This window comes from Tursiops truncatus, chromosome 1 (genome assembly GCF_011762595.2).
Source record: "Tursiops truncatus isolate mTurTru1 chromosome 1, mTurTru1.mat.Y, whole genome shotgun sequence".
NCBI lineage: Eukaryota > Metazoa > Chordata > Mammalia > Artiodactyla > Delphinidae > Tursiops > Tursiops truncatus.
The window spans coordinates 145,499,305-145,514,516 of NC_047034.1; the positions used below are offsets into that span (position 1 = coordinate 145,499,305).

Genomic DNA, 15,212 nt, shown 5'->3' on the forward strand with positions numbered 1-15,212 from the left:
GAAAGAAAGAGAAAGGAAAGGAAGGAGGGAGGGAGGAAGGAGGGAGGGAGGAAGGAGGGAGGGAGGAAGGAGGGAGGGAGGAAGGAGGGAAGGTCTGGCTAGAATTGGAAAGTTGTGTGGGATGAGGGAAAATTCATTATGTAGAACTCATCTGCAAAATTGCAGCTCATTTAGCGCCACTGCCTCTCCCATAAATGCAGGTGAAACCATCCAGTCAATTATTGTGATAACAAAACAACAGGTCCCCATAGGTTTCCAAAGCATCTGTAGTAGACATGCTTTAAATGTTTCATTAATTGCTCTTGAGACTTTGGGCACATAGGGTGTATCCAGTAGGTTTTTCTACAGCACGCTTTTGTCTAGTTTGTGGGTACTGGTTCTACCGACATCATTTATGAAAGGTTTGGATTCATTAAAGCACAGAGTAATGAAAAACAGGGTTTAATGCAGAAAGTATGTTTCAGCTTCAGAATCCCAGGTGTGGATTGCACTCCTCTCTGAAAGGCACAGAAATTGAATGGAAAACTCAGAACAACACATCCCTACTGTCAGAAACAACTCAAAATTGTATTTCCTGGCCATGACCTTTATCTGAGAGTGGGCTAGGAGAGAAAATAATCACTTTCAGTTGTTCCTGGCCTTTTTTGAGGGGGAGTCTAATTTGAGGGAGGGAATACTAAGATGGAGTACTAGAAAAGACTCAATAGTCTGCTGAGGTTGCCTGACTTCAGAAATGCTGTCACAGATAAGAAGCAGCTTGGAAAATACATCATTCCATTCTTACCTCCTCTGTGGCTCACTGGGAAAGAGAGCACAGGAAACCCGAGTAGGCTTGTTCTGAGAAGGATTCCCTCATCCATGGTGGCAGGGATATAATGGACTCTCAGTACCAGTAGATGGTGTTTACTAACAAAGAACTCCTTTCTCATCTCTGTATCTCAGAATCAGTCAAAGAAAAGTTGTCTCACAAACAGTAACTCTTAGAACAGTATGTACAGTTACTGTATAGGGTGGAGAGAAGTGAGTTCTGAGGTGCAACATTACTAAATGAGTTATTGGGCACCTCACCTAGGGAGGGTGGTCGTCTTCTTAAAAGTATAGATTAATATCCTGTCCCACTGTATATTTCAGACAGACACATTGGAGAAACAGCGTATGAGCAGAGGATTCACCAAGGACAAGGTAGGTTTTTAATTAAATATCCAAGCGTAAATTCATATGGAACATCTATAATAAGAGGCTGCAAGTTTGAACATATTTACTGTGGTTCAGTGATTTTGTGATTTTCTAACTGTGGAGATGAGAGATATTTCTACGAATTTTTGTTATGACCTTGATATGACTCCTAGTATAGTGTGGGTCCTGGGGGTGCTAGAGGAAATGTGAAGGAAATGTAGTATACTACTTACTACTTTCTATAGGAAGTAGATTTTTTTTTTTTTGGCCGCGCTGCGCAGCATGCGGGATCTTAGTTCTCCAACCAGGGATTGAATCCGTGCCCCCTGCGGTGGAAATGTGGAGTCATAACTACTGGACCGCCAGGGAAGTCCCAGGAAGTAGTTTTAAAAAATCAAATAAAAACATGTTTACTCTGTCATTTAACTTGCAAATAAGGAGCCACTTCTGGCAGAATAGCAGTTAAAGGTAACAACCGAACTTTCTCCTCTTAGGAGCTGCAAAGTGCTGCAACACTTATTAGTGAGCGTGAAACATTTGGGAAGTACCAGTAGATATCCCCTGAAAATAGAACTGTGAAACCTGCCCTGGGGGCTCCCTTTTCTGAGCATGTGGGTTTTCTTATACTCATTCTCCACTTATTGAAGATCTGCTGTACTGTCCTCCCATGTTGCTTCCCACAAGGCTTACAGATAGAGTTAAACTGTTTTATTTTTTTAATTGTGGGTGTTAATTGCCTTTTATTTTCTCTTTCAGACCCTCAGTTCAATCTTTAACATTGAGATGGTGAAAGACAAAACTGCAGAAGAAATAAAACAGGTAATGAATGAAAATGAATTGTCATACTTTATGAAAATGTGTGCTCTGTGAACCAAATCTGAAAGTAGAAAGGAGCATACATTTCCTGACACCTCTTTCTAGCCAAAATGAAAGGCAATCATTGAAAACAAAAGTGATGAATTACATGAAAAATAGTGCATACAAAAACTTGGTCTCACTCCTATATATCTAATCAACTGACATTTCCCCTTTCTTTTTCATTCCTGTTGTCCACATCTTATTTAAAATCATCACTCCTCTATGCCTGGATGATTACCTTTCTAAATAGGTTTCCCTGCTCTTATTTCTCCCACCCCCTCTCCCCCTATCATATCCTCACCAGTTCAATCCTCCTAAAGTTCTACTTCGCATAGTGTATTGGTTAAGAACACAGACTCTAGGACCAAGCTGCCAGTTTTAAGTCCTAGCTCTGCCACTTACTAGCGGAATGACTTTGATAAGTTAGTTAACTTTTGGGGGCCTCAGATTCCCTATCTGTAAGTGGACATAATAATAGTACTTACCTCATGGAGTTATTTGGGGAATTAAATGAGTTAATATTTATAAAGTACTTGGAACAGTGCCTGGCACAGAATAAGTGCTATATTTGTGTTTTTAAATAAATAAATAAAAATAAATATTATGTTAGTAACCTGCTCTCAAATATTCAGTGACTTCCCATATTCCTTTGCTTGACATTCAGAGTCCTCCATTATTTTAGGACCTTCTGCAGGAAGCTTCCTGGACACCTTCAAACCACGTGTGATCTATTCCGCTTGTTTGGTCATTCCATATACCAGGCATTCCATATTGCTTGAATTAGCATTTGTAAATGCTATTTACATTTTCACATCTGATTCTTTTCTCTTTAATTAGAATATAATAAGCTATTTATTGGCATTCCTTATAGTTCCATGAATTATATTTTAGGTATATTGAGAGAATCAAAATAATAATAAAAGCAGTATACTACTTGTCAGGTACTGTACTTAGTGCTTTATATACACTATTTCATTGTATTGTCATGACCCCCTTATAAAGTAGGTGCTATTATTCCCAATTTACAGCTGAGGAAACCGTAACTTAAAGACATGAAGCAACTTAGTGGCAGAGCTAGGACTCAAAGCCTTGTCTGTTTGACTCTGCATCATATTCCCTTACGGGAAGCTGTGCCAATTGCTGTGGGTGTCCTTGAACGCTGTGTCATTGATTTCAGCAGACAGTTATTAAATGTCAGCCTCTGTGCCAGGCATAGAAATAAATGAGAGAATCCCCAGCTCTCAAGGGGTTTCAGCCTAGTGGAAAGACAGAAAAACAAAAAGAAAACAGCGCAGAGTTCTAACTTCTGTTAATAGAGGCTTAATGCAAAGTCTCCGGGAGACCTCAAACTGCCTTTGGGAAGAAGTGCCAATAGAAAGTGGACACCAGGCATGTCCTTTAGGGGGGAGAGAAGCCAGGCCCAGGAGGCCTGATAATCATATGACAAATATCATTTAGACCTATATTTTTAGATACGAATTTGTGTTCATTAATATAATTTTGAGTAACCAAGGTCAACTATGTTAGGGAACGTCTGTCAGTCTCATAAATTCAGTGTGGATTCATAAACTATCTTCTAATACAAATTAAATAAAAATAAGCTGGATATGCTGTCCTTAAAATGAGGAGACAGGGCTTCCCTGGTGGCGCAGTGGTTGAGAGTCCGCCTGCCGATGCAGCGGACACGGGTTCGTGCCCCGGTGGGAAGATCCCACATGCCGCAGAGCGGCTGGGCCCGTGAGCCATGGCCGCTGAGCCTGCGCGTCCGGAGTCTGTGCTCCACAATGGGAGAGGCCACAACAGTGAGAGGCCCGTGTACCGCAAAAAAAAAAAAAAAAAAAAAAAAAATGAGACAGTGTTTTGACATGCAAAAAAAAAAAAAAAAAAGAAAAGCAACCTTACTGCATTGATAGAGTAAGGTCCTAGGAGGTAATAGTCCTTCTGTGCTTTGTGTTGGTGAGATCACACTTTGATTAGTATCTTCAGTTGCCTCCCTCCCCCCCCATTTTCATGGGAATGTTGACAAAGCAGAGCAGCTCTAAAGGAAGGTGACCCAGTCTTCAACACCAGCTCCCTCAGGTGTCACCTTGGCTATGATGCCTTCCCCAACCTCTATGCCTTTGCTACTGCTTGTCATTCTCTGCTTAGAATGTGTCTCTTATCTTCTCTCCTACCTGTTTTTCTTCCCAGACTCCCTGTTCACCTGGCTAACTCCTGATCATTCTTCAGGATACAGCTCAAGTGTCCCTTCCTCTGCCACTTGTTCCCTAACTTGGATTAAGTGCCTCTTTTTTGCCCTCGGAGCACCTTGGCTTTGGTTTGCATTGTAATTCTGTTGTGCTAAGCACAAACATTATTTCAGTAGTCTTCACGGTAATCCTCTAAGGTTAATATTACTATTTTATTGATGAGTATATTGATATAATTTAGGGATTTCCAGTAGTTTTCCCAAAGTAGCAGAGCCAGCAAATGATGAGAGCTGGGATATGTGTCCAGATCTGCCTGACTTCAGACCCTGGGTTCCGAATGACTGATCCTGGCTCTCTGAGAGGGCCCACAGTTGGCCGGACAGTGCGGGTTTTGGGAGAGAAGAGAGAACATATGATAAAAAAGAAGCTTGTCTATTACACACAAGGCACACCTTGGGAGAAGTGATTAACAAGGTCTCAGAATCCGTTTCTCTGATAGGAATTTGTTATTAAGAGTTACAGTTTAATCATCTAGAAGAGTAGGTTGTATTAAATCTTTTTTGTAATCATGTACTAGTAATAAAAGTATTACGTTGGGTTTTCCTCCCTGTTATCAAATAGCATATTACTCTGAGCAATGAAAGCTGTCACCACTTCTTGGTACAGGTTGAAAAGGTTACTGATGGTCACAGACACTCTCTCTTTTTTGTACAGATTTGGCAGCAGTATTTTGCAGCAAAAGATACAGTCTACGCAGTTATTCCTGTAAGTAGTTTGGAGGGGAAAATGAGAGTGTTATAACATGAAGGTCAGGGCTCTAACCTTAGCAGGCCAGTTGCTTTTACTTTTCCTATGTTTATTGCCTCTTGAGAACTTACATTTATAGCTCTGAGGGTTTTTATTATACCCTGAGCACCAAAGATTGGGAGCTCCATATGGTATATTTATGGCTTTTGTTTTTCATCTTTCTGGTTTAGAAATGTCTCTTTGAGTCAAGTCTCTGACAAGGGAGCATGGTGTAAGTTTATGTTGCTGAGCAATTTCCAAGTGTCTTTTATTTCTTTTTGGTGTTTTCCAGCCAAGCTGTTGGAATTTAGGACAAGGCCTCTGGCCTAGCTTTCTTCCCTTCCTGTCTGTGAGTGACCTGTACCTGAGCTGACTTGGAGCTTCCTCCTAGTCTTTTTCTGGCATTTCCCCTTAGCAAGTGGCTTTTTTCTTTTTCCTTTCTCAAAATTGCTTTCTTGGAGATAGTAACGGGCCACCGCTTGACCATTAAGATCTGTGACTGGGAAGGAAGGCTGCCGACTTCTTCTGGTTTATGTCCTGCTGCCTTCTACCAGAAGAAAGCATTTAATGTACTGGGTTATCAGCTAGTTCTTTAATTGTTCTTCTCTGAAGAGGAAGTAGCTTTAGGTTAAGTTTATATCAAGCACCCAAATATATACTGAGCTTACACGTGTACGTTTAAGGAGGAAAACTTACAGATGGAAAAATAAAGCCAGGCCTTTTGGTTGTTGTGAGAGTATTGCTATCTTTTATTTTCTTTTAAGAAAATAAAAAGATCTTTTACATATATACCCTTTCCTTTCATGAGTGCAACATTCAGAAGGCTTGGCACTTTTCGTGATATTTTAGGTCTCCAATGCTGACTCATTGTTTGAACAGGCCTTCTTAGCTCTCCCTGGACAGACTCAGTGACCTGTTGTCTCTGACACTGGGCAGAGTCCCCTAAAGAGTTAGAGCATTTGCAGTATCCACTCTTCACACAGAATTCCGATATTGAACAGGAAAGCGTACCTCTACTTTTTCCTCTTTGTTGTAGGGATTTGTAGATGATGGAACTTGGGGTTGTTTTAGTTGTATTTTAGTTCTAGAGTTCAGTCTTGGTGAATTTAAATGTGATTGTGGCCTTTTATGTTTTCTTGTTTTTGAATTTTATTCTTTTCTAACCTACAGAAAGAGAAGTTTGATTTGATCTGGAACCGAGCTCAGTCCTGTCCAACAGTAAGTGTCCAGTGACCATATGAGGATTGCTTATCAGTGCTGCCAGACAAGGATGTTTCCTAACCAATCTCTTCATGCTCCATACCATCTCACATGTTGTAGTTATTTAACAAAGATGCTCACATACTGATTGTACTGATAAGTAAGATTTTTAGCCTTATGTAATCATGTGGGTTTGGCCCAATGAGCCTGTGGCTGTTTAGCTCTCTGAAACGTCTCAGCCCTTTCTGATGTGGATCTTTATTTATTAATAGAAGTGAATGTTGGAAGCAATACCTGAGACCTTAATCTTTTCAGCCTCCTTTAAGTTTCTCTTTTATTGGCAGTTTCTTTTCAGCTTTGGCCATGCTATTTTGATTATATATACCTAAAAGGAATTAAGAAATTGTTGCTGGGGTATTGAGCTGCCAGAAGACCTAAGAGAAAGGGAATAGGTGAGATGGATCAGCTGACTTGGTGTCTATACTAATTTCTAAGATTCTCAAAAAATGCTTCTAAACATTGCTGAGAGAAAATAAAAAACATCTAAGTAAATGGAGAGATATACTGTGTTGGATGACTCAATATTGTTGTCATTTCTCTCCAAAGTGATCTCTAGATAAAATATAATACCAATCAAAATCCTAATAGGCCTTTTTTTTCTTTTTTTTTAATTGACAAGCCAATTTTAAAAACTTATTTGGATATCCAAAGGACCTAGAATAATAAAACAATTTTGAAAAAGAAGAACAAATTTAGAGAACTTACATTACCTGATTTCAAGACTATGTTTTCATAAATCTACAGTAGTGAAGACAGTGTGGTAGCAGCATAAAGACAGACAAATAGATCAGTGGAACAAAATAGAGAATTCAGAAGTAAACCAGCGTATGCATGGTCAGTTGTTTTTCAGCAAAGGTGCCAAGGTAATTAAATAGAGAAAGGATAATCTTTTCAACACATGTCCAACAAATTGTGCAAAACAATTTGAGTATCCATACGCAAAAAAATGAACCTCTACTCTTACCTCACACAGTATCCAAAAATTAACTCAAGATCTAGAAAAAGGGCTTCCCTGGTGGCTCAGTGGTTGAGAGTCCGCCTGCCGATGTAGGGGACACGGGTTCATGCCCCGGTCCGGGAAGATCCCACATGCCGCGAAGAGGCTGGGCCCGTGAGCCATGGCCGCTGAGCCTGCGCGTCCGGAGCCTGTGCTCCGCAACAGGAGAGGCCACAACAGTGAGAGGCCCACGTACCGCCAAAAAAAAAAAATGATCTAGAAAAAAAAATCTTAGATTGAATCTTAGTGACCTGGGCTTGGCAGAGATTTAAGTATCAATACCTCACAAAAAGCACAAAACCATAAAAGAAAAAATCAATAAATGAGATTTCATCAAAATTAAAATTTTCTCTTTGTATACCCATGTTCATAACAGCATTAGTCACAGTAGCCAAAGGGTAGAAGCAACACAAGTGTCCACTGATAGATGAATGGTTAAATAAAATGTGATACATACATGCAGTAGAACATTACTCAGCCTTATAAAGGAAGGAAATTCTGACACATGCTGCAACATTCATGAACCTTAAAGACATTACGCTAAGTGAAATAAGCCAGTCACAAAAGGACAAATACTGTACGATTCCACTTATATGAGGTACCTAGAATAGATTCACATACAGAAAGAAGGACAGTGGTTGCCAGGGGATGAGCGGAAAGCAGGGCGGGGAGTTACTGTTTAACGGGTATGGAGTTTCAGTTTGGGAAGATGGAAAAAGTTCTGGAGATGGATGGTGGTGAAGGTTTCACAGCATTGTGAATGTACTTAATGCCACTGAATTGTGCACTTTAAATGGTTAAAATGGTAACTGTTATGTCTATTTTACCACAATAAAAAAATTTTTTAATTTCTACTTTTCAAAAGACATTGTTGTGAAAATGAAAAGGTAAGCCACGGACTGGGAGAAAATAGTTGCAAACATATATTGACAAGTGACTTGTATATAGAATATACTAAAAACTCTTACAACTTTATAAGAGGACAAGCAACCCAATTTAAAAATGAGCAAAAGAGTCAGACAATTCACCAATGAAGTGCAATGGAAGTTATAAGATGTTCAACATCATTTGTCATAATGGGAATGCAAATTAAAACCACAGTGAGATACCACTAAGATGACTAAAATTAAAAAGATTGACCATCCCAAGTGTTGGTGAGGATATGGGACAGCTGGAACTCTAATATATTGCTGGTAATAATGTAAAATGGTACAACCACTTTAGAAAAGAGTCTGGCAGTTTCTTTAAAAGTTAAGCATATACCTGCCATAAGACCCAGCCATTCTACTCCTAGATATTTTCCCAAGGAAACTGAAAGCATATGTCCGTTCAATGACGTGTATACAAGTGTTCATAGCAACTTTATTTGTAATAACCAAATACTGAAGATACCCAACTCTATCACAGGTGAAAGAATAAAGAAATTGTGTGTGTGTGTACATATACATCATATACAATACATATATAATGGAGTAAGATTCAGCAATAAGAGGGAATGAACTATTGATATATGCACCAACATGGATAGATCACAAAACAATTGTGCTGAGTGAAAGAAGCCAGACCAAAAAGAAGTATAGATTCTGTGGTTTCATTTATATGAAATTCTAGAAAATGAAGACTGACCAGTAGTGACAGAAACCAAGTCAGTAGCTGCTTAAGAGCAGTGGGAGAGAGGGAGATATGAATTACAAAGGAATTTTTAGAGATGATAGATATGTTCATTGCTTTGGTTGTGGTAATGGTTTCACTGTATACATATGTCACAACGATTCTAATTGTACGCTTTAAATATATGCAACTTATAGTTCAAGTATACCTTAATAAAGCTTTAAAAAAAATGTTTACCCATTAGGCACTGAGGTTATCTCATGTAATAATAATAAAACAGAGCCTTGGTGGTTAGCAGTAAGGAGACAATTCCATGACTAATGCATATTGGACTGATTATACTTTGTTTTGTTCTGGCACCATTCTCTTCACCACTCCTCCCCAATTCATCTTGAGCATAAAACTAATTATTTCTTGGTGTTTAGAGACATGCTTCAGTATCAGCCTCAGATAGTAGAATATGAAGTGATTACAATAATTGTGACAAAAATTAATGCAGCAGCATTAGAAAGTTTAGAAATTGAAAAAGACCCAAAAGTTCATCAAAAGAAGGATAGATAAAATTGTGGTAAATTTCTGTAGTCAAATTCCATATAACAGTGAAAATAATGAATTAGAAGTTATACTTATCAACATGAGTAAATCTCAGAAGTATGATGTGAAGTAAAAAAAAGCGAGTTGCAAAAGTATACATATAACCATTGTAAAGCAATTATGCTCCAATAAAGATGTTAAAAAAAAGTATACATATAGTTTGATACGATTTAAGTTTTTAAACATGCAAACAGTACTATTTCTTGTTTATGGATGTATACCTATACATTAAAAGTATAAAAACCTGAAAGGGAATGACAGACACCAAATGCAGTTTACCTGTTATACTGGAATGGAATTAGAATGGGTTTACAGAGAGAGCTTCAATTGGATCGCTAATGCCTTCTTTCTTAGGTGGGTTGGGAAGTGCATGAGTGTTTGTTACATTATCACATACATATGAATTTCATAATTTAAAAAAAGTTTTAAAACCCAAACTTTGAAGAAATGGAGTGAATGACACAGGTGGTTGGACATAGAGCAAATGATTTTATTTATTCATCTGTCTCCTCATGTATTTGTTTCCCACAGTTTCTTTGTGCACTGCCAAGAAGGGAAGGTTATGAGTTCTTTGTCGGGCAGTGGACAGGTACTGAACTCCATTTCACTGCACTTATAAATATTCAGGTAGGTGGCCTGTGCTCAGCCCCTAGATGAAGGAGGCCTACCCCTCTGTGTTATTATGAGCCCTTGCTGAGGCTTGAGGACACATAATATGTACTAACTACCAGCAGGATTTGCCGTAGCACTGATGAATTGTCATACTTTGTTGGGCTAGCTTTTTAGGCCCCGCTCACTACCTAGAAATTGAAAAGATCCCAAAACACGTTCTCTGACTATTGCTGGCTCTCTGCTCTCTTCCCCATACATCTATAACATTTACTGCACGTACCTCACTTACCAAACATGGGTGAGTGGTGATGGTTATCTTCATAACCTTAAGGTAGGCGCTTTGTCTTACATGTGTTTTATTGACCAGGTCAGCACTTTCTGAGGTGCTAGATGCATAGTTTTCATTTCACAGATGTCGTTTTGTCTGCTTCCCTCCTTCCTTTTTCTTTGTTTTACTCCCAAGTATTAGATTAAGAAGTTTGATCCAAAGCATTTGAAGCTTTTAAAATAAAAGTATTTTAAATAAGATCATCACTAGGATTGACATTCTATATTTGGAGGCTGAATCTGGCAAAAACAAGAATGTATTATAATCGCTTTGAAGTTGGGGTAAAGGGAGCACAAAACAGAATGAGAATTTGCTCATGACTGTAGCCCTTGTGATTGTATCCAAAAATTATATTGTGTTTGTTTTTTTTAAAAAAAAAAAGTAGAAAGAAAAGAAAAAAAAAAATAGTGGGCTCAGAGAAGGTAGTTCACAGTGCTGGTAAGTGGTAGAGCTGGGGTTGCTTGACTCCAGGTTATGGACTCCAAAGTCTATGAACTTAACCATTATGCTGTTGTGTTGGAAACTACGCTCGGACTGCCTTCGTGAAGCTCATATACAAGTATAGGAAAAAGATCCAGAAACATAATTATGACCAAAATGATGTGTATTTGAAGTACGTTCGAGAGAACTGAGGCTGAACTATTATTAAGAGTACCCTAGCAATAATTAGGTATTGATAATTAAAAGGAGTTCTGCTGAAATTTTAAAGATGAAACCCAGAGATCTGTTGAATGTATAGTTGTTTCCTTCTATACTATGTGAGGGCTTAGGCTTTGAACCTAGCCTCTCTTCCTAGTCTGGAGTGAGGTCTAGTCACCACTGCCCTGTCCCTTCTTCATGAAATTATGATGTTCCCATTCTTCTTTCCCCCCTTCCTCCCACCCAGATTATATTTTAAAACTGCACATTACAAATCTGGCCCATGTGCAAACTCTCCAGCTGTTTGCTACAGCTTAAAAGAGCTCAGTCCTCAGAGCCAGCCAAGGGGAGTAGATTTCAACTGTGAAATGCACTAGTCCATAAAGGCGGCAATTACACAGGCATATTGCTTTATTTAGGACTTGATCTGGTAGCTGCTTGTGCCGTTTTGTTTTTAAATATATGGCCGTGAGGAAGGATTCACTGCCTACTGTAAACATTTTCCGGGAGAAAAGCCAAACCTTTTTCAATTGAAGACACAAATAACACTGTGCAAGCTGTCAGTTTCGATGTGCCTTGGCAGACCTGGCCACCGCCACGTGCCAGTCCTCCGACTCACCAGCCACCCAAGGGGCTGTTAAGAGCCAGAATTCCCTCCAGACTCTCTGTTGCTGTGAAGTCGCAGTTTTGTTGTGGTGGCACCTTCCTGAGCCTTGATTAAGTGTTCCTCCTTACAGACCCGAGGGGAAGCTGCAGCCAGCCAGCTGATTTTGTATCACTACCCTGAACTTAAGGAAGAAAAGGGCATAGTGCTGATGACAGCAGAAATGGATTCCACGTTCCTGGTAAGAATCAACTTTTACCTTTTTGGATTTACCTGGTGACCCTGAAGGTATTCAGATACAGTTATATGGTATCTGCACTTGTTACCTTTCTAAAATCCAGTAATTCTGCCTCCAAGACACATCTGGCCCTAGGGGTTTCAGGCAAGAGACTATGGACAAGTAAATTGGCTTCTTAAATGTAGGGAAGAGTTCAAAGTCTAGAATAGTTCTTAATCTTTTATCTTCCTCCACACTGTTCACATGTACAGCATTCATCATACATAGTGAATTTCCTTCCTCCTTTTCCCATTTGCTGGGATAGAGCATTGACCATATGCCCGTAGGTAATGATGTCTGTTGTGTTTGTTCTTTACATATCCAGGGCCAGGAGCAGTTTTATGATTACTGTTCAGCCTGTTCGTCTAGTCCTTGCTCATTTCAGTCTCATTTATCTGGCAGGGTTTAAGTTCAAGATGTCCTCAAGATAGTGGGCATGTTAGTGCCTCTTCCTCCTGAGGTTCTTTATTACAACACCCACTTATTTTTCCTCTGTCTCTTAATCAGCTGCATACAAGAAAGGGAAAAGTTATGCTACTCAGCTAGTATCTCATAGTAGCAGTAAGCCCCAAGTCTGGGACATAATTGAGACTCTCCTTCCTTGTCTGTTATTCCTGTAACTGTTCAGTCCCATTTCTCCCATTCTTCCTTCTACCCATCACACTCAACTGGAAGTCACCCAAAATCCTACCCAGAAGAATGGAGTTGCCATTAACTGAGACAGACAAGACTGCAGGCGGAAGAGGTTTGGGAGGAAGATCAGGAGCTCAGTTTTCAACACATTAAATCTGAGACGCCTGTTAGATATCCAAGTAGTAGGCAGTTAGATACATGAGCTTGGAGTTCAGGGGAGAGGTCCAAGCTAGAGAGAGAAAAATGAGAGTAGTCAGCATACAGGTTGTTATTTAAAGCCATGAGACTGAATGAAATCACCAAGGAAGTTAATTAAGGTAGAAAAGAGAAGAGGTCTAAGAACTGAGCCCTGGAGTGATGAGGAAGCATCAGCAAAGAAGATTAAAAAGGAAGAGTCAGTGAGACAGGAGGAAAACTAAGATGGTAGAAGCCCCTGGAAGCTAAGATAAAATGTTTCAAGGAACAAGGGTGCTCAACTAGCCAAATCTCACTTGCTGGTAGGGCAAATGAGATGAGGACTGAGAATTTACTAGATTTCACAACATGGAAGTCATTGGGGACCTTTATAAGGGCAGTTTCAAAGGAGTGGTAGGACAGAAGCATGATTGGAGTACATTTAAGAAAGAATGGGAAGAGAAAGAGTAAGCATAAACACATCTTTCAAGGGATGTTTTTGAGAAGGGAAGGAGAGAATAGGGGAAGAAGTGGGGATGAGAGTGTTTTTTTGGTTTTGTTTTAAATGAGAGAAATAACATTATATGTATAGGCTGATGGAAAGATCCAGTAGAGAGGGAAATATTGATAATGGACAAGAAGGAGGCTGGAGAGTTGTTGAAGTGGTGTTTTTGAGTGGGGTGAGTCTTGGGAATGAGGGGTTGATCTTTGCCAGAAACGTAACAACAGGAGAGAAGCCAGGATATAATGACACAAATACAGTTAAATGAATAGAGGTGGTGGTAGCTTGTAAGAAGTTCTCTTCAGATTGCTTAGTGAAAAGAAAGATCGTCAGCTGAGAGTGAGGATGGAAGAATAGGTGTTGGACTTTTGGGTGGAAAAGAGAAAGTGTGAAATTGTTGTCTAGGACAGGCCCATGAGTTGAGAATGTGTTCTACATCTTTAAGTAGTTGAGGAAACAAACAACTAAAAAAGAATAATATTTCATGGCCTGTGAAAAGTATATGAAATTCAAATTTCAGTGTCTGTAGATAAAATTTTATTGGAACACAGCCATGTTTATCATTTACATGTTATCTATGGCTGCTTTACCTCTACAACAGAGTTGAGTAGCTGCAACAGAGACTGTAGGGCCGTAGAGCCTAAAATATTAACAGTGTCTCCCTTTCCAGAAAGTGTTTGTTGACGTGTGATCTAGGAAAATGGAAGAGAGAATGGGTGTGCGGGTACAAGCACAGAGAGGGAGGACCGAGAGTTGGATTTAACTAGGGTTATGGTTTAGCCAAGTGATGTAATGAAGCAAGATAGGGACCAGGAATTTAAAAGTGAATGCAAAGGAATGATTGTAATTATTGACAATGGAGTGCAAGTTGGATAAAGAGGGAAGTGGAAACATGAGGAAGGTTAGAGACAGAACTGCGAGTCCTACTTGAGTTAAAGGATTTTTTAATTTGGGAGTGAGTGTTAAATATAGGAAATAGTAGACAAAGTACGGATGTTTCAAATTGAGATTTGGAGGGGATATAGTTATCAATAATGATAAAGTTTAAAATTTGACCACAGGAGTGAGTGACATAGAGATTATACTGCATTTTCTGATCTTCAGCAAAGCATAATATCTAACTGTATTAGAAGTGGACTCTAGAGGTCAGAGGAGACCCTTTCTGTTTTAGCATTTATACCCCCTCACCCTAGTAGTCTCAGACCCATAATTATTAAAATTTGCTTCCTAGCCTTATATTTAACATCATACCAGACAACACACCTTTGCCTTGTATAAGTCAACTTGACTGTGAGTTTCTAATGTAGTACAGAATTAGACATGTTAGAATTTAGTGTAGAGATACACGATTCAGAGATGGGAAACCTAGAAATGTAATATAAATATATGATCCCCTGCACACTCATGCATGAGTTTGCAGTTTAGGCATAGTGTTTCCAAATACAGTAAAGCAAATGAATAGAAATACCTGGAAACTAGAGGTTTCTTCTGAACTGATTAACTTTAATGATGAAAATTTAGTATAGTATTAGAAAGCCTTATTTGTGTCCACATGTGTGTCAACAGATGATTTCATTGGAACGTAGTAAGTGCTAGGAGAGAGACATGCACAGCATTGGGGGAGGGGGCAGGGGGAGCGTTCCTGGCCCAGAAGGAGGAAGAAGCCTTCCTAGAGATGACACCTGAGCTGAACCTCAAAGATTAGCGGGAGTTTAGCGGGGTAAAGTGGGGAGGGGGAGGGGAATGTTCCAGGTGGTGGAAATAGAATACATAAATGCTAGGAGGCATAAAATGACTTGGGGTATTACAAACAGTTTGCTGTCACTGGTATATTAAAAAAGGAGGTTTGGTGGGTTGTGTTTAAAGGATCAGCTTTATCCTGTGGGCACAAAAAGATCATTAAAGGGTTTTGAATGGGGGTTGACCCATAAAGAGTTGGATTTTAAGACCATTAACCTTAAGTATTTGCTTC

The 15,212-nt window shown here is 39.4% G+C and overlaps 1 protein-coding gene across 8 annotated transcripts in view; it reads left to right on the forward strand.

Moving 5' to 3' along the window:
- The window catches only part of ATPAF1 (ATP synthase mitochondrial F1 complex assembly factor 1), a 39,683-nt gene that overhangs the window by 7,374 nt on the left and 17,097 nt on the right, over window positions 1-15,212 (forward strand). For all 8 annotated transcript variants that reach the window (XM_073790184.1, XM_019937854.3, XM_073790193.1 and 5 more), the window contains exons 3-8: window positions 1,132-1,182; window positions 1,933-1,995; window positions 4,938-4,988; window positions 6,180-6,227; window positions 10,003-10,098; window positions 11,788-11,895. In XM_073790184.1, coding sequence (XP_073646285.1) covers window positions 1,132-1,182; window positions 1,933-1,995; window positions 4,938-4,988; window positions 6,180-6,227; window positions 10,003-10,098; window positions 11,788-11,895 — 417 coding nt within the window. The remainder of the gene's footprint in view (window positions 1-1,131; window positions 1,183-1,932; window positions 1,996-4,937; window positions 4,989-6,179; window positions 6,228-10,002; window positions 10,099-11,787; window positions 11,896-15,212) is intronic.